Source organism: Dromiciops gliroides, chromosome 5, assembly GCF_019393635.1.
Source record: "Dromiciops gliroides isolate mDroGli1 chromosome 5, mDroGli1.pri, whole genome shotgun sequence".
NCBI lineage: Eukaryota > Metazoa > Chordata > Mammalia > Microbiotheria > Microbiotheriidae > Dromiciops > Dromiciops gliroides.
The window spans coordinates 20,983,408-21,006,951 of record NC_057865.1 but is presented as its reverse complement, the minus strand read 5'-3'; the positions used below and the strand labels follow the sequence as shown (position 1 = coordinate 21,006,951).

The 23,544-nt window shown below is 44.5% G+C and overlaps 1 protein-coding gene across 2 annotated transcripts in view; it reads left to right on the top strand.

Moving 5' to 3' along the window:
* The window catches only part of ANO10 (anoctamin 10), a 232,962-nt gene that overhangs the window by 157,061 nt on the left and 52,357 nt on the right, over positions 1 to 23,544 (top strand). For both annotated transcript variants that reach the window (XM_043967359.1, XM_043967358.1), the window contains exon 12: positions 4,705 to 4,821. In XM_043967359.1, coding sequence (XP_043823294.1) covers positions 4,705 to 4,821 — 117 coding nt within the window. The remainder of the gene's footprint in view (positions 1 to 4,704; positions 4,822 to 23,544) is intronic.

Here is a 23,544-nt window from a genome sequence, read left to right as displayed (position 1 = left end):
TCTGTATGGGAGGGGCTAGTGCCCCTCCCCCTCCACTTCAGCTGAGTCAAAAAAGCCCCGGGGGCTGTACAAGACACCAGGTTTTACATAATTGCACACGTATAACACATATCTGATTGCTTACTACCTCAGGGGAAGGCAAGGGGGAGGGAGGGAAGGAGGAATAAAATTTGGAATTCAAAACTTTAGATAAAAATGTTTATTATTAAAGAAAGAACGAACTGATATTGATTGAACACAGACTAAGGCATATTATTTTTCTCTTTAATTTTTGTCTCTTATTCAAGTCTTCTTATATAAAATAACTAATAATGTTTTACATAATTGCACATCTATAACCCGTATCTGCTTATCACCTCAGGGAGGGGGGAAGGGAGGGAAGGAGGGATAGAATTTGGAACTCAAAACTTTAAATAAAAATGTTTATTAACATTTTTCTTAAAAGAAAAAGAAAAATCAGTGGGTTGCTTAGTAGCCTGTTTTCACAGATGCTTCTTTTAGTCCTTAAAATGTCTTTCTCTTTGGTACGATTTGCTTCACTATTTCAAAAGATGAGACTGCAAACTCATTCATGATCTAGAAGATGGCTTTATAAATTATTGTGTCAGAGATATTTTATCACTTAATAGCCAGTCTTCTGGGGATGATCCTTCCAGAATTTACCAAGGCTGGCCCTCTGTTGGTCACTGGACTTTTTCCCTTTCTGTCAGTAGCACCTGTTGGTGCTTGAGGTCCATTGGCAGAGCCTTGAGAATCCCTGGGTCACTTCTCCTCTGATGAGACCCAAGGACACTGGTTGGGCTTAGGCAGCTGTTATCTTGGTCACTGCTGTGAACTCAGATCTATCCATGTAGAAAGTCATATATTCGCAGCAGAGTAAACATTGGTCTCTCCTCATTCCTTTATCTAATGCTTGCATTAGAGTAAATGCCATATAAAACTAAACATGTTAATGGAAAGAATCAGGCCTTATCAGAATTAACCCCTGTATATTCCTTGTGAGTTACATCAAAATTTCCTTGTCTTTTCTTTTTTATCTTTGGGGCATTTAGATCAGATGGACTTTAGATGAGTTCTTGTAAACCCACTTTGACTAGACTTCATTCAGTTACAGCTTTGCTTTCGGTTGTTTCCCTGCTTTGTCACCCAAATCTGTATTTTTCCAGTTCCTTTTTCAGGAATGGTCGTCAAACATCAGTTCTGTTTTTCCCTCACTGTGTACTCCAGATCCCTTATTTAATACACATGACAGATTTTCCCGACTTCCCAAACTAGGAAGACGCCTGTTTTGCTCTGGGCTTCTGCCTTTTTTCAAGGATTCTAATTTTGTAATTACTTGTCCTGTCATGAATCTGATTTCCTTCCATATTTCATTTCTCTCCCAGGAGAAATCCATTGGGTATTTATCCCTCATCCTCCTTTGTAAATATCACAGCGAAGGATCCATCTGACTTTTGTTTTGCTGTCAGCAAGTTAGCTGTGCCATCTCCTCTTAGAGGGCCTCATGCCTCCTCTGACTGGCCTCCTGATGTGCCCTCAGTGATGGCTCCTGAATTAAAGTGCCTTCCATTCTAGCCTCATGCTGTTTTTTGTTTGTTTTGTTTCATTTTTTTGGTGGGCCATGGGGATTAAGTGACCTGCCCAGGGTCACACAGCTAGTAAGTATCCAGTGTCTGAGGCCAGATTTGAACTCAGGTCCTCCTGAATCCAAGGCCAGTGCTTTATCCACTGTGCCACCTAGCCGCCCCCTTGCACTGTTTTGAGTTTCCTTTCCCTTCTCAGACTTTTCACGGTGTTGGGGCTGGACAGGGTTCTGTTGAGGCTTCTTCACAGTCGAGTTTGTGGCAGAAGCAGCCCTTTGTCTCACTTCACACGTGGAAGAGAAATACTCGCAATCATTCAACCTTTCAAATGTTTGAATGCAGCCAGCCACAAGGAGAATACAGTGTTGTGGGTTAATACCCCTTTGATAGGTTTCCCATGTTGGCGAGAAAGGGACGCCATGTGTCTCTGTGTTCAGAGGGGCATGGTTGGCCCCACAGTACCATGGAGTCAGTCATACTCTAGATCATAAACAGCCAACAGATATTAAGCATGTAGAAGAAATCACGGCAGGTGCCTTTGGGGATACAGAACATAGAAGATGCAGTCCCTGCCCTCAGTGAGCATTCTAAGGTACACATACCTAGATGGGAAAACGAGCATTTCAAGATGGTGGGTAGCAGAGAATAACTAAATGGCAGAGGTGGACAGGACATCAAAGACCACCAAGTTCAGCCCAGACTTAAATAGGTGTCCTCTCTACACCATCTCCAGGAAGTGATCCTACATTCGGTGATAGGGAGCCCATTGCCTTCAGCAGCTTCTCCTTAAATTTTGGGGTAAATCTAATGGAAAAACTCCTCCTTCCTCTGAGCTGAACTCCCTACACTCCCACCCCACTGCTCCTGGTTTTCCCCTGGGGGGGGGGGTGGCAAGCAGAACACATGACAGTCTTCATTGTAAGGAGCTAAAATTCTAGTTATACTGTCTAAAATATCTGAGTGGTAGCCAATACATTATAAGCTTTAGCAAGAGTATTTCAGTGTTTAAGTATTTATTAAAGAGCATTAGGATCAGAGAGAAAGGTAAAAATCTAACTATTTCTAAGAGACCCCAGCATCCAACCCACCATGTAGAGGTCAGGAACCAAAAGGACCCAACGCCTCCTGTGAAGCTGGGAACATCCCCCCCCCCCCCAACCCCACTCACACACACAGCTCCAAGCTCATTGGCTGGCAGCTTTGATAGACAGTTCCCATGAGCAAACGTCACTTCCTGACGCCAACGAACTGACCTGGTGGCTTGCCCTCAAACGCCTTCTCCTCATGGTGGAGCTTTCCTACAGTAACTCTCCAGTGGGTGGTGTCACTCCAATCATTACATCATGTTATTGAAGATAGTTACTGAGTCCTCACTTGTCTGGGCTGAGCATCCTTAGTTCTTTCAAGCAATCCTCCATTGTTAGTCCTTCTGCCATCCTGGTCCATCTCCTTTTGGATACACTTGTTGCTTAGCAACATCACTTGCTAAAACATGGCAACTCACATAACAAAAACTGAAAACAGTGAGTGCCCAGTTAGGTAATTACTGAACAAGCTGTGATATTTGGATGCAGTGAATGGTCGTGCTGTCAGAAATGAAGATGGTCAGGAATTTAGAGAAACCCCAGAAGACATAAAAACTGATAGAGAACGAGATCAGGAGAGGCAGGAGAAGCAGAGATGCAGTGGCTAACACATGGACATGAAGGCAACATTGAGGCAGACTGACTCGGGGAATCCTGGGGATGACTCTGAATTGCTTGCATTGGGCTTGCTGGAGAAGTCAGGACCCACAGATGTGCTGCATGTTGTCAGTGCTTCTTGGCTAGCTTTGCTGCTTTTTTCCTCTTTGTCATGAGCCAGGGAGGGAGCCTATGTCAAGAAATTATTCTAGTAAAAAAAACAAAACCCATCAACGATAAGTTTGGGAGTTTTAGTGAAAAAGAAAATAACCCAGCACTAACTACAGTGCTCCAAATGTAGTCTGACCGTGGCAAGACTGGCACTTGCTCCTTTCTGGCATGTAGTTGGTGATTAGGAAATGCTTTTTGAATTATATTAAATTCTGGGCACTCCATGTCCTTTAATTCAGTCTTAGATCTTGTGGCTGCTATCTATGGTACACTGCCGACTTCCACTGATCTTGTGACCATCAAATGTTATTGCTGCCTGGGATGGGAATCTCTCGAAGCACCAACTCTTACGAAGCATCCACTAAGGGAATGGAAACCAACAGCTGCAAAAGTCCTATAGGAAACTGGAGAAAGAGGAAAGAGTGCTTCAGGCTGGCAGGGGTGAGGGAAAGGCTTTACGGAGAAGAGAGGATGTAAGCGAGGCTTTGGAAGAGGCCGAGAGTGCCTGGCAGTGGCATAAATAAATATGAGGCTGAAAGGAAAACTCTTGGAGAACATTTTTGAATAAGATTCACCTTTAGATAAAATATTAAGAAGCAACAGATTACATCGCTTGTACCCAAAATTGGTTTTAAAGGAGCTGTGTGAGGAAGTCATTGTTCAATCTGCCAAATCAAGTTGTCCTGTCTCCAAACAGGGGATCTGATTATCTGACCCCCAAGCTGCTGGGAACTTTTGAGGGCATCTAGTTCAGCCCATGCCCCTTACCGTCTCTATGTGAAGACATGTGGGGAAGGGAGTCCACAACTTCCAGAGGCGGGCTGTTCCTCTTTGGGGCAGCTCGGTGAATACACTCCAGAAAGTAAACGCCTTGAGGGCAGGACCTGTCTCGGTCGTCTCAGTCTTTTTATCCCTAGGACAGCGCTTGGCCATAGTCGTTGCTTGAGAAATGTCTTTTCGTCCTTCCCTCCATTCAGTGACCAAACCTAACCTTTTCTCTGTTTCTCCCATCCACCCTTCTACCTATTCCCTCTGGGATACAAGCAGGAAAAGCCTAATCCATCTGTCATACAAATGCCCTTCAGATATCTGGGGATAGCTGGGAAGTCTCCTGTTAATGGATCTCTGATGCTTCACAGGGCACTCATCAAGGACTGACTGAGTGGATTAATGGTGGAGATCTGCAGACTACTTCAGCTCCTCATCGTGTTAACTCGGGTTTAGGGCCTTTTGGGGCATCTCAACCTGTGCATTTTTCTTCTTTTCAGCACGCCCTTCTGGCGTTGAAGTTTGTCCTGGCGTTCGTCATCCCTGATAAGCCACGAGAGATCCAGGTGAAGCTGGCCAAGCTGGAATTTGAGTCTTTAGAAGCTCTCAAACAGCAGGTAAGAGAAACTCTTCAGAGAAGGAAAAGAAATACTGCTAAGAGGCAGCCACCCCCTTGGCCTTTATTTCAGTCCTGGCTTCTGCCAGTCTTAGGAAACACAGATAGTCCAGGTACAGGCCCCTTTCCCTTCTCAAACAACAACAACAACTAAGCCAAAGTCTGCATCTGTCATATTAGTCTTTGAACCCTTTGATATCTGCTTCTATAATTCTTTCATATTACTTTATTTCTGTCGTTCTATAAAGAACGTACGATTTGTACTTGGTCTGACAAAGCCACCGCATTCTAATAAAATTGTGGCCAGTTCAGGAAAGTAGGACCGGCAAAAACCAGATGACAAAAGGGGTGGAGTTGGCAGGAAGTGTGGCTGACCCTAGGCCACCCATTCAGTTAGTTATATAGGTGTGCAGGGGGCCTAGCTGGAAGAACGGCCCTCATCCACATGCTTTTTAGATGTCTCATTGAGAAGAGAAGACTCGGCCAAGAAGTTGTAATGATTCTCATTTGCTAATGCGAGTTTGTTTTCCCAAGAGCAGAGGCTGTCACCTGTTCAGCAGGTTTGGCCTGCTTGGGGTTCAGGTACAGGCTTAGTTCTGGGTCTAGGGCCACGACCTGCGATGAGTGATTTGTGCCAGGACGCCTTCCAGAGGATGTGCTTGGGGGACCGTGGCCGGTGCGTTTAGTTGTCTCGTCTGACACCCATCCAGCCTTCTAGAAATGCATTTATTTTATAAGTTGAGGCCCATCTCCACTGTGGAGATGAAAAATAACCCCAGGTTCCTGGAGCCTTAACTCCAGACCCAGGACAAGGATCCCCCACGCCTTATGTTCTGCTGAAAGATAGCTGTCTTTTAGCACCACAGGCCAAGTGTGGGGTCAAGGCCATAGAGCCCAGAGGTGGCCAAGGTCAGCAGGGCAGGGCGTCTACCACCCGTGAGTTTGGAGAACTTCTCAGGGACAGAGCGAGAGTTCTGATGCCCCCTTTCTCCTTCCCCTTGGCTTGCTCTGAAGAATTTGGGGGTTGGCCTCCTACTTACCCCAGTGCCACCAGCCAAGTCAGGGTGCCTGTGGTCTTCCCCACCATCGTCCACAGCAAGAAGCAGTGTCCTCACACAGCTCCATACTGTCGGGGAGTACAGCTATCCTTGGCACGGGAAGCACATAATTCTTGTCTTGACTAATTGATTCCCTGGGCGGGTGTTCCATTGAAGATTGACTTGTGGCAATGGTCTTAGGGGCCCTGGGTTCTCTGGTCTTTTAGCTCCCTTATTTTCCATCTAATATTGAACTTCTGGAATTCTGGGCCAGCTGAGCTTGAACCGCTAGGCTTTCATCTCTGGCAAAGTGCCCGAGGGTTGCCAGTCACAGACCTCAGAGCAGAAGGAGGGCATTGAAAGCAACGTGTGTTACGGGAGGCACAAAGCAAGTGCCGGCTGAGGGAAGAGGCCACGGCCACTGGTGAGGATCACGGATGACCTTCCAGAAGTAAGAGGAGAATTATGAGGGAGGGGAGTCCTGGAGGGGAAGAGAGGAGAGAGCTCAGGGGCGTGGAAACTCAGTCAGCAAACAGGGCCGGAATCTGCAGGAAGACAAGAAGGTGAAGGCTGGAGAAAGCCCACAGCGTTTGAACTTGCTGAGTGCAGGGGAGCCAGGTGGAGCTGACAGGCTACAAGGGTCAAAGGGAGGCCTGAGCACATGGTAGGCAGATGAAAAAGAGGGGATGGCTATTGAAGCAAGGCCCGGGAGGAGTCAGAAGGCAGTGGGGTCAGTGTAAGGAGTTAACCATAGTGATGGTTAGGGATGATAGGGAGGGAGGGAGGAAGCAAGGAAGGAAGAGAGAGGAAGGAAGGAAGGAGGGAGGGAGAGGAAGGAAGGCCAGAGCATTATTTATGAAGCATTTACTATGGGCCAGGAACTCATTCCTACAGTGCAGACACTCCCTGCCTTCAAGGGCCACACGAGGTGTCACCAGCAGCCTGGGCCGGAGCCGGGGAGAAGTTTGGCATTGGGTCTAGTAAGGAGAGGGGCAGCTCAGACCTCGGAGGAGAAGGTTCCCCTCCAGAGGCTGTCAGGCCTGACGCGTGGTGGCCCTTTCAGAGTGTGTGTCACCAAGGGCACTCCCAGTCCCCCAGCTGGAGCTGCTTCCTCTCTGCTGAGTCAGCCCAGGGCTCCACCCCATGCAGGTGCAGCCCAGGCCCATTCAGTGACGTCACTCTGGGCTCCCGGGGCCAGCCCTACCTTATTTTAAGGTCCTTTCAAAAATGAGGTATCCTGAACTTTTAAGTAGAAAGGTCTCTTGGTTTCTACCCTATGGAGTCTCATCACTGCCCAGTCCTGGCCATTTAACAGAAAGAAAGACTGAGGAGGGGGTGTCCAGGACTGTCTCTGTTCATTGTCGGCCTGTTTTCCCTCCCAGGTGCCCCTTAATTCCTGCTGGGTCTTTCTCACTTTGAGGATTTTCTATTCTAAGTGGTCCTCAGGACGGAGGGGTGCTGTATGCAGCTCCCGTCTTCTCTTTTCCTCTCTAAATATCACATCTGCCGGGGTATTCGTTTCTTCAGTGTGTGTCAGCAAATGAGGCACGTTTTAAAGGAGAAGAGGATTGTTTATTTTACAAAGGGCACTTTCAAACGCGCTGAAGCTTCCACTCACAGTGACCTTTAAAGCTCAACCCTAGACATGAATCATTTTGAATGAACAAGTGAATGAACTTGATCATGCTTTAAAAAAAAAACTGATCGTAACACTCTCAGTGATTTAAAAGAACCCAGATAACAAGGGGGCATTGAGGCATACTGTGGTCTTCCTGTCCAGATCATGTCTGATGGCGTGGAACATAGACTCAGAAATACCCCCATTTTACTGATCAGTAGCCAGCCCTGAGGTGAACTTGACCACCACAAACAAGAGCAGTGGAAAGGAAAGAGCCCTGGATTAGGCGTCCAAAGACCAGGACGGTCTGGGAAAAGTCACATCGCCTTGAGGGAGTCTTGTGCCCTCTCTGGGTACAGGGCCTTCAGCTGTGATAGGGACCCTCTCCGCAAGCCTCTTCAGGCTCCAGTAATCCATGAATCAGAGTCATGTAGAGACCGTGCCCAGAGACCTGCCCAAGCCGCTAGTTTGAAGCCGTCAAACAAGATCGACAAAGCTTCAGAAGCGGCTTTGAAATAATACTTATAACCACAAACAGCCTTAAATCATGGCTGGGAAGCAATAGCCAGCAGCCTGGTGTCCATTGGCAAGCCTGGCTTGGTCATCTGGGGAGACCAGAGACCAACCTGAAGCTCTTTCCTTCTCCTTTGTTGTCAGACCTGTAGGAACACGAGTCTGCAACTGAGAGGAAAACGGTTGGTTTTCTCGTCGAGGTTTATTCTGCCCAGAGATGCGAAAGGTAGCCTGAGATGGATGTCTGGGGTGGGGGTTGGGGGGTTGTTTGTTATTGTTTTTTACAGGACAGTCATGTTAAACATATTTCCACATTAGTTATGTTATGAAAGAAGAATCAGAACAAAAGGGAAAAACCACAAGAAAGAAAAAAAACCAAATAAAGTGAAAATAGCCTGCTTTGATCTGCATTCAGACTCCATAGCTCTTTCTTTGGATGCATAGAGCATTTTCCATCATGAGTCTTTAGGAATTATCTTGGATCATTGTATTGCTGAGAAGAGCTCAATCTATCACAGTTGGTCATCACACAATATTGTTGATACTGTGTACAATGTTCTCCTAGTTCTGCTTACTTTACTCAGGATAAGTTCATGTAAGTCCAGGTTTTTCTGAAATCTGTTTGCTCATCATTTCTTACATCATGATAGTATTCCATCACATTCATATAATACAACTTGTTTAGCCATTTCCCATTTGATGGGCATCCCCTCAATTTCCAATTCCTTGCCACCACAAAAAGAGCAGCTATAAATATTTTTGTACCTGTTGATCCTTTTCCCTTTTTATGATCTCTGTGGGAAAAAGACCTAATAGTGGTATTGCTGGGTCAAAGGGTATATACAGTTTTATAGTCCTTTGGGCATAGTTCCAAATTACTCTCCAGAATGGTTGGATCAGTTCACAACTCCACCAACAGTGCATTAGTGTTCCAATTTTCCCACATCTCCAACATTTGACATTTTCCTTGTTTGTCATATTAGCCAATTGGATAGATGTGAGGTGGTACCTCAGAATAATTTTAATTTGCCTTTCTCTAATCAATAATGATTGAGAACATTTTTCATATAGATAGCTTTAATTTTTTCAACTGAAAACTACCTGTTCATATCCTTTGACCATTTCTCAATTGGGGCATGACTTGTATTCTTAGAAATTTGATTCAGTTCTCTGTATATTTGAGGAATGAGGCCTTTATCAGAAACACTGATTGTAAAAATTTTTCCCCAGCTTTCCAGTTTACTTCTAATCTTGGTTGCATTGGTTTTGTTTGTGCAAACCTTTTAATTTAGTGTAATCAAAATGATCCATTTTTTACGTCATCATGTTCTCTATCTCATCTGTGGTCATAAATTCTTCCCCTCTCCATAGATCTGACAGGTAGACTATTCCTTCTTCTTCTAATTTGTCTGTGTTATCGAGGTACATCCTTAAATGGAATTACATTCACAAAATGTAAAAATGATAACACGCTTGAACATGGAACTTTGGAGTTCATAAAACCCTTTGTTTCAGACCACCCTGAGTGGTACCCAGGACCAAGGTAATTCCACCATTTCTAGGACCCCTGCTTACAGTGGCCAGGCCCAGATCCTAAAACCTTTACAGCCTAGTGAGGTCGGGAGCAAATCCTTCATCCCTGTGTGGCCTGCCTGGCAATGAACCTCTTGCATCTCAGCGGGCCTGGTCTTCCAGTATACACACACAAGCCTCCTATGGGGTCTGTATTTGAACAAATGAATGAAGCAAATGATGGTGCAGCCTCTGAAGGTTTTTCCCTGGATAAAACTCTTTGCAGTCAGACATGGGTAGTGCCAAGGATTTTGATCCTTTTGATTCAAGGATTTTTAAAAATTGATTTTAATTCAAAGATTTTTTTCTTTTAAGTCTTTCTTACTTAGTGGGATTTGAAGGAGTATAAATGTGATTATTCCTCTATTATAAATGAGGAAACTGAGGCTCACAGAACCTCTTGACCCATAGGATCATGGGAACATAAATCTTGAGTTGGAAAGGATTTGGGAGACCCTCCACTGCAGTCCCCTAGTTTTATAGAGGAGGAGATGGAGGCTCAAAGAGGATTTCTGGTCCAAAGTCACCCAGGTAGTGAGTGTCCAAGGTGGGATTTGAACCCAGGGCATCAGCCAGGGCTCTTTCTACTGAGCCACACCACCTCCTCTATGATCCTAAAGCGTCTAACTCTCCCAAGCCTAGAGCACTTCACAATTCATTGTGCCCCGTGACACTTGGATTTGCTTTCATCAGTGAAATTTAGGGGGGATCTGTACTTCCCCATACATTGTGACTTGTGTTTCATCCAGTACTTCAAAGTCTACAAAGCATTTCCCCACAATAACCCTGGGAGGATGATAGTATAGACATTGTGCCCATTTTACAGATGAAGACGCTGAAAACCAGGAGAAGGGAAGGAAATTATCCAGGGTCACTCTTTTTTTTTTTGGTGAGGCAATTGGGGTTAAGTGACTTGCCCAGGGTCACATAGCTAGTAAGTGTTAAGTGTCTGAGGCCGGATTTGAACTCAGGTACTCCTGACTCCAGGGCCGGTGCTTTATCCACTGCGCCACCTAGCTGCCCCTCAGGGTCACTCTTTAGGAAGTGCTGGAGCCAGGATTAGAACCCAGGCTTCTCTGGACTTTGTGGCTGGTGCTCTGCTGCCTCTCCTGCAACAGTTTTACTGTGTTTAGCTTAAGTCTTGCAAGACAATTTAAACTCTGTATTTTTGTGAGAATCCTTCAGAATGTTTAGATTAATAGACCTTTGATTACTGCTTTTTGTTTTTATGCCACATATGCCACATCCAGTAAGTACTCCCTTAGAAAAAGGAAGGAAGGGAGGAAGGGAGGAAGGGAGGAAGGAAAACAACAAATTCAACAAATACATCAACCCTTTTTGTCTATGAATATATAATATTGCATGTCTGTAGTACCCAACCTCTAAAATAAAAGGAGAGAAGTATATTTTAATCATAAAAGTATTTTATTATTTTCCTGTTACATGTAAAGCTTTAAAAATTTTTATTTTATTATTTTCCAGTTACATATTACATATAAGGATAGTTTTCAACATTTGTTTACACTGGATTTTTAGTTCCAAATTTTTCTTTTCTCCCCCCTCCCTTCCCTCCCTCCTCCCCAAGATAGAAAGCAGTCTGATCTAGGTTGTATATGTACAGTCACATCAAACATATTTCTACATTAGTCATCTTGTGAAAGAAGAATCCGAGCACAAAGGAAAAACCTTCAACAAGAAGGGAAAAAAAAACAGTCTCCATAAGTAGAAACAGTATGATTCAATCTGCATTCATAATTCACAGTTCTTTTTTCTGGATGTTGAGAATATTTTCTATCATGAGTTCTTTGAAACTGTTTTGGATTGTTGCACTGCTGAGAAGAGCCAAGTCTATCTCCACTGATCCTCACACAGTGTTGGTAAAGCTAGTTTTCAACATTTGTTTTTATAAGATTTCTAGTTCCAAATTTTTCTCCCTCCCTCCCTTCCCTCCTCCCTCCCCAAGACAGAAAGCAATCTGATACAGGTTATATATGTACAATCACATTAAACCTATTTCTCCATTAGTCATGTTGGGAAAGAATAATCAGAACAAAAGGGAAAAACCTCAAAAACAAAAAAAAGTAGAAACAGTCTGGTTCAGTCTGCATCCTGATTCCACAGTTCTTTTTTCTGGATGTGGGGAGCATTTTCCATCATGAGTCCTTTGGAATTATCTTGGATCATTGCACTGCTGAGAAGAGCCGAGTCTGTCACAGTTGATCATTACACAGTGTTGTTATGTAAAATGTTCTCCTGGCTCATTTCACTCAGCATCAGTTCATGTGAGTCTTTTCAGGTTTCTCTGAAATCTGCCCGCTCATTGTTTCTTACAGCACAAGAGTATTCCGCTACATTCATGAGAAGTACATTTTTTAAGCTCTTCCCTGAGACCAAGTGTGGCCATCATGGATCCATAGACGCTTAGAGCTGGAAGGGACCCATTAGATGGCAATGGCTTCATTTTTACAAGTGGGAGAACTGGAGTCTAAATTAGCTCTGACTTGCCCAAGGTCACACAGTTGGTCAGTGGCAAAGCTGGGTCTCCTGGCTCCTGGTGGCATGAAGTAGACACTACCTCATGCTTCCTTCTTAACCCTGTAGCTGAAGGTTTGATGACCAGGTTCAAAACCTCTGAACTGCAGAGTGCTCAGAGGTCGTTCTGGCCCAGCCATTAGGTGGTTTGGTGAAGACTCTAAACCAGAGGCTGCAGTGGTCAGTTCACTCGGCTGGCTGGAGATGATAAGGCCGCGGTTGCTATTTGAAACCCAGGTGGGCCCTGGCTCTCTGCTGTGCCCAAGCCAGACTTCACACTTAATTTCCATAGTGAGCTATCAACTGACATCTGTAATAAAAATGCGATTGCTCGATGTCATGAAAGAAAGTAGTTTGATCCAGATAAAGATTCTGGCTTGAGGAAACACAGTGTACGTGTATGCATCCCAGAACTCTCTTGTTTGTCTAAAGAGAGAGGGGGCGGCTAAGCTGCTCTTCATCCCCCCTGCTGGCTGATGTATGGATTTCTTGGATGGTTACTATAGAGAAGGGGTGCTGAGAGAAGATGTGGAGAAGACTGCTTGTGCCTACCCTGTTTTGTTTAGCTCTAGTGCTACTGAAAAATAGCATCAGAAAGGAGAAGGAAGAAGTAAATTCAGGAAGTGAAGCCACTGGCAGTATATCCTCCCTGTGTTTGTTTTGAAGAAAAATAATCTTGTTCTATATGTGCACAGGTGTCTCTTTAGCAGTGGCTTGTAACTTCTTGAACACAACAGTGAAAATGCACAGCTGTCACATACTCCTTGACAGTGAGGGGCTCTGGGGCAGCTAGGTGGCACTGTGGATAGAGCACCAGTCCTGGATTCAGGAGGACCCGAGTTCAAATCCATCCTCAGACACTTACTGGCTGTATGACCCTGGGCAAGTCACTTAACCCCAACTGTCTCCCAAAAAAATGAAAAGTGAGCATAGTGGCTGGAGAGCTGGCCTTGGAGCTGACAAGACCTGAATTCACAGCCTGGCTGTGTGATCCTGATGCAGCTTCTCAAGGTTGGAGAGTGTTTGTTGAGGGAGTTCCCTATAGCAGTGAAACCACAGGTTTGGAACTTCCTTCTCCCCACAAAGGATTGACTCGTGGTAATGATTGCAGCCACTTCACAAAGGCTGTAGTTGGGGGAACGGGATGTTTCATGATCAGAAAGAGCTGTAGTGATCAAATCTCCACATTTCCTTGATTAAAAAACCCAGGGTTCTGGGGGAGAAATGACTTGCCCAGAATCACCACATAGGTCATAAAAAGGAGAACTAGGATTAGAACCCAGGCCCCAGCATTCCTTCTCCTTTAGCATCTGATTTCCTTCCATGCACTGGTATCTTATCAAATGCTTAATAAATGAGAAAATAGCTGTAAAGTGCTCAGCACAATCTGTGCCTAATAGCTGCTTGTTCCTCCTTCCCCTTTAAAGATCTCTAATTAGGATCAGCTGAACTTAGACCCCAGTGGAGCCACACAACCACCTGGCTCTTTCAAGCAAGGAAAGGCTATTCAAGATCTTCCAATGGAGACACCTTCCAGGAGTAGATACCCTTTGTTTCAAGTCAATGTTATAGTTTCATAGGTGATTCATGGCCCAGAATTGAAGCTTTATTTAAACTGGTTTCAATGTTGAGAACTTCTTTTAAAATTCTCTTTCAGTTCCCACCTCCATGTCTTGCCCCCACCCAGGATTTCTCCTGGGAATGTCAGAATTTGACTTGGGTCTGAGCCTCACCAAAAATAAATAAATGAATAAAAGGAAATAGGCTCAGCTCCCAACAGAGCCCTCAAGTCATCAAAGCATCAGAGATACGACAGGCTTTTACTTAAGCCAACAATAATAAATACAAAGGGAAAGACAATTCATCTGAGCCCCCTATGGTGAGTGTCAGCCTTCCCTCAAAACCTCACCATCTTCCCTCTGTGATCCTCCACACTTAGAGTACTGCCTTAAGACCCCTCACCTCTAGAAGAAGGAATTTAGGATGCCCGGGGAGTCAAGTGACCCACCCTTGTTGGTGAGCCCTACCTCCCAATAGCCTGTGTAGGCTTCCATCCTGCCTTTCTGCCCCATCCACAAAAAGGGAATGAGACAAACAGAAGAGTTAGAAAGTTAACTCTTGTCTTCAGAACTGCACAGTCCATGTGACTCACAAGTCAGTCAGTCGGTAAGCATTCATTAAGTGCCTACTATGGATTAGGCACTGTGCTAAGGGCTGGAGATGCAATGGAAAGTAAAGGATAGTCTCTGGGCTCAAGGAGGTCATGTTTGGGAAGGGCAGCGTCCAGGTTAGATTGCCCATCTTGTGACTCTCTACCTTGCTGGGACCTCACTTAATTCAGAAACTCTTCCAGAGTCTCTGTCCAGAGAGATCCAGCATCCATCCCTTGCCATCCCTGCAGCTCTGTGGTTCCTGGAATGGTTAAGTGACTGTATAGACTCCCCCCTGCAGAACCTCTTCAGGCTGAGTTTAGCCTTCTCAACTCTCTATCTGCTGTCCCCAGTTCTCTGGTCCCTCTTTTTTCCCCTTTAAAAGCCAAGACCTTTTCAATAGCCATATGAAAAAATGCTCCAGATCACTAATAATTAGCAAAATGCAGATTAAAGCAACTCTGAGGTTCCACCTCATAACCATCAGATTGGCAAAATTGACAAAAAGAAGAAAAGAAAGATGTCAAATGTTGGAGGGTCTGCGGGACAGCTGGCACATTGATGCCCTCTTGGTGGAACTGCAAGTTGGTCCAGAACTATGCCCCCAAGGTATCAGAACTCTTTGTTCCCTTTGTTACCCAATGATACCACTACTGGGCCTTTATCCCCAAAGAGACCAAAGAAAGAAGAGGATCCCTACATGAAAGATGTGTGTGACAGCCCTTTTAGGCCACGAACTAGAACCTAAGGAAGTGCCCTTTGATTGGGGAACAGCTGAACACATTATGGTATGTGAACGGCATGGAATGAGAAATGATAAAAGGGACAGTTTCAGAGAAATGAGGGAAAACGGGTCCAGACTAATGCTGAATAAGGAGGACAGTCTATACTGTAACAACAATATTGAAAAAATGAACAATTTTGAAAGACTTTAGAATTCTGGTCGATGCTGTAACCGGCCATAATTTTGTGTGTGTGTGAGGCAATTGGGGTTAAGTGATTGCCCAGGATCACATAGCTAGTATTAAGTGTCTGAGGGCATATTTGAACTCAGGTCCTCCTGACTCCAGGGCTGGTGCTCTATGCACTGCGCCACCTAGCTGCCCCCATAATTCTTGATGATGACAGATGATCTTCCCCCTCCCCCACCCCAGCACAGAGGTGATGGAGCCAGGTGGAGATGGAATCCTTATTGGACACAGCCAGTGGGAGAATTTGTCTTGATTCACTATTCATATTTGGTATAATGGTTTTGCTTTGTTCTCTTTTTCGTTCGGGGAGTGTTGGGGGGTTTTTGCGATGGGGGTGGAAAAATAGATAATCTGATCATTGGGGGAAAATGTTTTTAAAGACCAAACCCAAGGGTATAAATTAGGTTTATGAACTGTCTTGAATGAGGCATAGCGTAGAATTGTGTCATGGGCTTCAAATACCCAAGACGAAGCAAAGGACTTGTGTTTCCAAGGAAACATACATGCTTGAAGGACAAAGGGCCAGACGAATGGGACATCAAGACCCAGGACTTTGCCGGGGCCCCTCTCTCATAGAGAGAAGACGCCATGAGTACTGCATCACTGCTGATAGTATCCATGGAGTCTCCTTGTGATGCTGTGTACATTCAGCAGCTGTCACTTCAGATTTTTATGGGCATTATGTTTTCCTAGAAAGGGAGGCTCGTATTGTTCCACTGGAACTAATTTGTGGCTGTAACTAGCATTGAATGGACCAATAGGCATAGATTAAAATGGGACCACACTGAGGGAAGGGAAGGCGTTCAGAGGTAACTCCTTGTGGGCGGTTACTGAGATGCTCCAAAGATTCTTGTTGGCCCAGCAGTGGCTTACCAGAGGTCTGGTTTCCTGATGGAGAGAAGCAATGATTATATAGTTAGAGAAGAGACTCGGGAATGACGTGCCCATAAGCAAATGCGTAATCATTTTCATCTGTGTTGGAATTATTTTTAAAAGCAAAGCATAGGAAAGTAATTTGTATGTTTCTTCCTTTTAAGTTATCCCAAGCCATATTTTTATTCTCCTTTAAATAAGAATCATACGGCCATGATTATAGCTGCCTCATAAGAGACACGTAGACATTGTCTTTTGTTTTGAGAGAGGTGCAGAAAGCATCTTTGCTTTCTGCATTCTCCTTTGGAAATGACTTGAGTCAGTTCAGTGAAAGTTTTCTTCTCCTTGACTTTGTGACTGATTTCACTCAAGTCCTTGGAAGTTTTTAAAAAATGGGAAAAGCAAAGAGTCACTTTTATTATCTGCTCTCATCTCTGCTCACACTGAGATTCTTCAGCCTATCCATCTGAGCCTACTAAAATCCAAGCTATCTAACACAGGGAACATCGTCCTCACACAGTGGGAAAGACTGAAAATTAGGAGTCAGAGGATCTAGGTTTTAATTCCAGCTTCTATTCGTGTGGCTTCAGCAAAGTTCCTTCACCTCTGCAAGACTCGGTGTCCTCCTTTGTAAAATGAAGGGGTTGGACTTGTTGATCTCTCAAGTTCCTTCCAGCTTTAAGTCTTTGGTTTCATAATGCTAAAGATTCCCAAAGCAAATCACTCAAAATGGCAGGCAAAGTTGTTTTTATCCTTATTTTCTTTTTTGTTTTTTAGCGAGGCAATGGGGGTTAAATGATTTGCCCAGGGTCACACAGCTTGTAAGTGTCTAAGGCCAGATTTGAACTCAGGTCCTCTTGAATCCAGGGCCAGTGCTTTATCCACTGTGCCACCTAGCTGCCCCTTATCCTTATTTTCTAAGCGGAATTGGAGAAAAAACCCACTATAACAAACCATTGTATTATTTTTAATTTACTCTAGTAAACAATATACAGTGTGACATAGTCAAGTAGAGAATTGCAGATCAGCGTTCAAATCCTACCTTTAGTACATCCTGGCCACACATGACCCAGGACAAATCCCTTAATCTCTCAATGATTAGGCAGTTCTCTGAGATCCTGAGTTACAGATGAGTTTCTGCTCTGAAGCACAGACAGGAATTAATGCAAGGAATGTAGACACCAGCAGCTCCTTGCAGGGAGCCCCCAGACAACATTCAGCAGAAAGTGCGATGTCATCAGGAAGCCATGAAGTGGGGATGCATTATGGTCTGGAACAAGAGGCCCCTGGAAGATGTGCTAGATGTGCCAGAAAATTAGCATCTGGTAAACTGAATAATCGGATGGAAACAATCCCCCATTATAAATTGCGAATGCTATGCATCTTCCTTTGAACAAGGTCATGGATGCTTTGTCTTGCTAGAACCTCTGATGGCAACCAGCCAGTCCTACAGAAATCCATCTCTTTGGGAGCTGTGACCTAATGGCTTCCCTAACCCCGAATCCCCATATAACCTAAAACAAGTTACGTACAACTGAGTGCTCAAATGCTCTATCTTCTCCTCTATATAATGAGAGCACCGGACCCGAGGACTTGATGCCCCCCAGGTTCCTGGGGGGGACTGAGCGACTTCTGACCTCTAGCATATATACCCTAGTTCATTAACAAGATACTTATGAAAGATTCAGGAATAAAATTGTAGCATGAAACTAGGTTAAGATGACAGCTGAACTCTAATGTTAGAGTAGGCTTTAAACTTCTTCCCGTGGCCTCAGTACTGTTAGGAGATTTTTCCAATGCCTTTAGAAATGTGTAAATAATTACATTACCATAGTTTGCACCTTCATCCAAGGAACGCAAAGTACTTTCCAAATATATTAGGCACATACTAGGTGACAAATGATGTTCCTGGACAAAAATGAGGGATCATAAGACAGTCACTCTGGCAAAAGCAGAAAGAAACACTTGGCTCATATGCCTTTCTTGGACTTCAAAAAATAAATCCGACCTCAGGAATTGTAAGTGTGCTAAGAACTCCGTGCCACTGCTGGGTTTGGTCCCTTGCCCCTAGCCTCCCTGCAGCTTGAGGTTGCTAAATTTAGCCTCACCTACACTCTCTCAGCCAGCAGACCATAAGTGATTTTAAAAGTGATGGTGGGATGGTCAAAATAAGGAGTAGCTTTATTGGGACTCATGGAAGCTATTGAAGTGAGCAGCCAGCAGACCCTGTAAAAGTCAGTATTTGAAAAGGTCCAGCCAGGATCAACTGATGAGCGGGAATACAACCTAATGCCAGTGAATATCTTTGATGCTTGCTCAAATTCATTCCACCAAAAAAGTTTCCTTCACTGCACAAACTAGAGCCATACTTCAGAAGGTGACTGTGGTCAGGTCACGTTTAGCTGCTCTATAAATAGAGCACACAAAAACATTTTGTCCCAGGAGATGATAAAAATCTCACTAAGGAATAAAGTAATTTTTTTAAATCACATATTTAGAAGAAAAATGTTATAATTTTCCAATAAATCAATAGTATTTAAAAAATTTTTTTCAACTGCAAACGCCATGCTAGATTAATACTTAGACTCAGAATCAAAAGACCTGGGTTCAAATCTTGCTTCTGTCCCTTCATAGCTGTGTAATCTTAGGCAAATCCCTTACCTGCTCTGGGCCTTGACTTCTTTATCATCATCATTATCTTATTATTATTATTATTATTATGTACTTTGTTTTATGTGTGTTGAATGTTTTGTGGATATCAGTGCAGCACTGAGGTTGTCCTTTTGTAATTCCTCCCAATCCTCTGACTATGAATCCCATATTCTTTCCATAACACCACAAAAACCCACCTACTTGTTCTCAAGTTTTCAGCAAGGATACCTTCCTACATAAGCCATTCTCATCAAGATATCATAGAGTTTGGGGGCAGCTGGGTGGCACAGTGGATAAAGCACTGGCCCTGGATTCAGGAGGACCTGAGTTTAAATCCGGCCTCAGACGTTTGACACTAGCTGTGTGACCTTGGGCAAGTCACTTAACCCTCATTGCCCCGCCCAAGGGGGGAAAAAAACCGATATCACAGAATTAGAAAGTTGGTAGATAGTTGCTAATAGAATTTTTTGCCTTTTGGGTGATCATTTATTACTGTGATCATTCCTGTGCTTTTAGAATATTCCCCACCTTGAGACATGTTGACTATGAATTTTTGTGTTGCCTCAAACACCAGCTTCTTCTGCATGTACTTGGTTAGGTTCAGTTAATGCTCCTGATGCCATGTTCTTAAGCATGATCTCCGTCGATTACTTTGGGTAGCGTCCAACATGGTAGTTCTGCTATGACTGAAGATGAGAAGTCACTGACAGCCCTAGCAGCTCTGCTCCATTTTGCATCTGTTTGTTGGTCAGGCCAGTTTTGTCTGTCCGTGTCCTAAGAAGGATGGGGCTTGGATCCAACACCAAGCTTGCTGCTGGCTTGCCTTTCATCCCACTTTCCAGTCACTTTCCAGGTGCCCCTGTCCTCTGAGCCTGGCTCTTGGCTACCAAAGGGACAAGAGTTGAGCTGAGGCTGATTTTTTGGTCCATTTGCCTTCTCACTTGGGGCAGCTATTTTGTGCCAGGTAATGTTCTCTGTGATATGGTGACCCAGTCCCCATTTCTTACAGCTCATAGGATCATAGAGGTAGAGCCTCAAGGGACCTGAAAGACCATCTATCCCCGCCCCCCCCCATTCACTTTAGAGACAAACTGAGGCCCAGAGAGGTTTAGGGACTTGGCTAAGTCATATGGTAGGACAGGGCCAAGTGTGTTTTGAATTCACATCTCCTCTGATGGGAAATCCAAATGAAGGTTGGAATAGTTCTAGTCACATGAATAGTGCCTCCATCTTTATCTTTTCTTATCACTTGATTTTGATTTTGACCTAAAACCATTGATGACCTAACTGTAGGAAACCAGCCGATTCCAAACAGCCAGTTCTGGTGCATTCTGGTCCAGTCACGGTCAAGCTTGATCACACCTAGTACTAACTCCTTGAAGAAAGTATTCACGGTATGACAGGCATGAGACTTTTGAATAACCGAGGGCCATTGAGCCACATTTATTTCCTAATCTCAAATCCTTCTTGCCAACACGTTGTTCATCACGTTCACCTCTGTGCACCTCGGCCCTGAAGTTGCCAGTTATCAAGGTGGGTCACTGAGTATCAGAACACTAAGTAAGCTTCGTTGAGATGGAAATTTGAGCTTGGATGGAAGGTGGCAGCACATTCTGGAACAGATATTAGCAAGTGAACTGCCATTACTTGTATGGTTGGGCCTCACTTTTAGGGAACACTGTATGATGAGGTGACCAAGCATCCCGTTATATGCTATTTCTTGTTGCCTTTCAACATAGGATCTACTCACTTCTCTGAGAAAACCTGTGAGCTGCCTGCACGGAGCCACTGGTTGGTTATTATGATGTTAACAGTATCTGGTTTCTCTGATGATGAGGGCCTCTGGTGTATCAGCTCCCTGGTTCTTGGATGAAGTTCTCCCATCAAGAGTACTTACACTCAAAGGAAGAATTGCATACTATGAATAGCCACACAAAAGCATGTTCCAAGTCACCAGTGAAAAAAGATACAGAAATTGAAACAACTCTAAGGTTTTGTTTCACACCCAGTCAACTGGCAAAGATGACAAAGAAGAGAATAATCACTGGAAGAAGAGTCATGGAGAGACAAGCTCACTAATGCATTGTTGATGTTCTATAACTAAAGCTATAACCAGCTGTTCTATAACTATTCTAAAAAACTATTTGAGATTATACAGATAAAGTGAATAACATGAATGTAGTCTTTGACCAGAGAGTCCAGGACTTGACGTAATGTCCCCAAGCAGGACATTAACTAAAAAAAAAGTTTTATTTACACCTGAGTGTTTATAGCAGCACATTTTGTGGTAGCAAAGAACTAGAAACAAAGTGGATAAACCCTTCAGATGACAAACACCTAAACACATGTTGCACGTGAAGGCAGTGGGATATATTATTGTGCTGCAGGAAACTGTGAGCACAGTGAAAACAGAAGAGTGTGGAAAGACTTCCAGATGAACTGATGCAAAGCGAAGGAAGCAGAGCCAGGACGACAATACAAATAAAGGTTATCACTATATAAACGAAAAGATAACAAGCACAACGCCATCAAATCTGTGGATCATGAAATTATCTATCCTCAAGGAAGAGAGACAGAAGACACCTCCCTCTCCTCCTTGGTCATTATCAGGATACCTGGGGGTGGGACAATGCAGGGAATGTCTGACTTTTTTCCGCCTTTCCATGTGCTGATTGTTTTTTCAGGATTTTTTTTTTCTTACCCTCCTTTTCCTTTTTTAAAACAATTCTTGGTTTTAACATAATTGTGATTCCTAGCAGTCTGGGCACTGCCCTGTTGCCACTTGCCCAGAGTGGAAGTAGGGCCCACAAAAGACCACAGTCAGGGTTTGTTGGGGAAATCCATTAAATTGTGAGCTCCTGCAGTGCAGAGACTTGGACACAATGCCTGGAACATAGTAGGTGCTTAATAAATGCTTGCTATCTTGTTTTCTTAGTGGAAGAGTGCAGGGTGGATTTGGAGAGAGAGAGCAAGCAAGCGCAAAGATCTTTGAAGAACTTTTGCTGCAGAGAAAGCATTGTTGTAAGTGTGGTGAGGAGGGAAGAGGAAGGAAGTGGCTGAGGAGTTAAGACACAGCTCTCCAGAGCTGGGTGGGGCCTTTGAGATCTTGTCATTCAGTCTCCTTTTCCAGTTACAGGCCCTGAGGCCCAGTTCTCCTAACCAAGAATAAATAGGTTTGGGTAAAGTGATTGGCTTCAGAAGAAACCAGAAGCCACCAGGAAGCCTCCAAGGATCTGAGCCTGGGGCGTGGGGGGCGTGTGTGCCAGCCCCAGTTGGGACAGGGAGGCAGTGTGGGGCAGGTGATGAGCTCAGCTTGGAACCTTTTGACTTCAGGAAGGAGTGCCCTCAAGGTTTCCTTCACTAACTCCTACACAATGTCCCTGTTCTTCCAGTGAACACTCCCTGGTACACACTGGATCTGGAGTATTGGCTCTCGTTGGTTACCTGTGCCATAGTAGAAGCTCACCATCCATTTCCTGTAGGTCAGTGGTCCATCTCTGACACCAAACACGTCCCCTCTCTACCCTACCTATCCCTTTCCATTGTTAACATGCCCCTGGAAGATGTTCTGTTTCTAAACTGACCTCCTGCCATTGCCCTCTTAAGGCTTCTCCCCTTGGATCCTTAGTCAAGCTGACAATTCTCACTATCAGATTATAACCACCCCCCACCCCCCCCAGGAGCAAGGACTGGGTCCCATCGGATCTTTGACTCTGGAGCCCCTGGTTCAGTGCATTGCACACATTCGGACCTTAGCATTGTGTTGCATTGGATCCTGCCTAGTTTTTATGTGACCTCCAACACTCTGGATTTCAAGCAGCCCTGGTTACTTTGTCGCTGTGAAAGAGCATTGCTCTAAGGATGGATTATGTCCTCACCCCCCTTTGCTGTGGGCTGGCTCCTGTTATGTGCTTGGAAAGAAATCGGTGTCTCTAGATTCAGACTGAATGGAAAGCCTAGCATCTGTGGCCCTCGTTCCCTTGAGAGTGGCTAAAACGAGTCCTGGCATCTCAGAAAGCTGAGATTTAAGAGGAAGCGCATCAAATCAGTGACATTTGTCTAAGCAGGCGGTGTGGGAAGGTCAGGTGCTTGTTTCCTGAAGAAACCCTATGCCACCGACCACCTTCTCCCCCAGCAGCCCCTGGGCCCGCCTGGCGACTCTTACTTCTTGTGTAAAAAGAAGAGGCGGCGTGTGGGGCTTTACATTGGCTTCTTAACTACGGTACATTTTCTTATGCTTACGTAAAAGCGGCTTTTTATTCACCACAGGCAGTTTTTAAAAGACTTACCACAGTACAAGTGACTTGAAGCTGGACTAGAATCAACCAGACCCTTCTGTGTGGGTAAAACAAGGCCAGTGGGCCCTCACACAGGCGGTGGGCTTGTGGGCCTTTGAGTCAGCCCCTCTGTTTCCATCCATTTACTGAAAATGTTTCCAAACTCTATTAGTCTCATTTCCTGCCAGGGCAAATTGAATACACAAATGCAATTTAGTGTTTCTTTTATTCAGGATAGTACCATGCCCCAAAGACAGGATTCTGAATCTAATTTTTGTGTTGTACGGTGTTGGAGTAGGTGACTGGGCTGAATGTGTGTTGCCCCAGTGATGTATCATATTATTGGAACTCTGGGTCCAGCAGCTGAATCTCTGGAAGATCGCCTCCCTCCCACCGAGTCTTTTATTGTACCCACTGTGACAATAGAAATCTTTACAGATGTGGCCATTTGGCTACACTCTCAATTCATATTAATCCTTGCAACTCCTGGCATAGTAAGTACCGTTAAAATTTGTTGAATACATTTGCC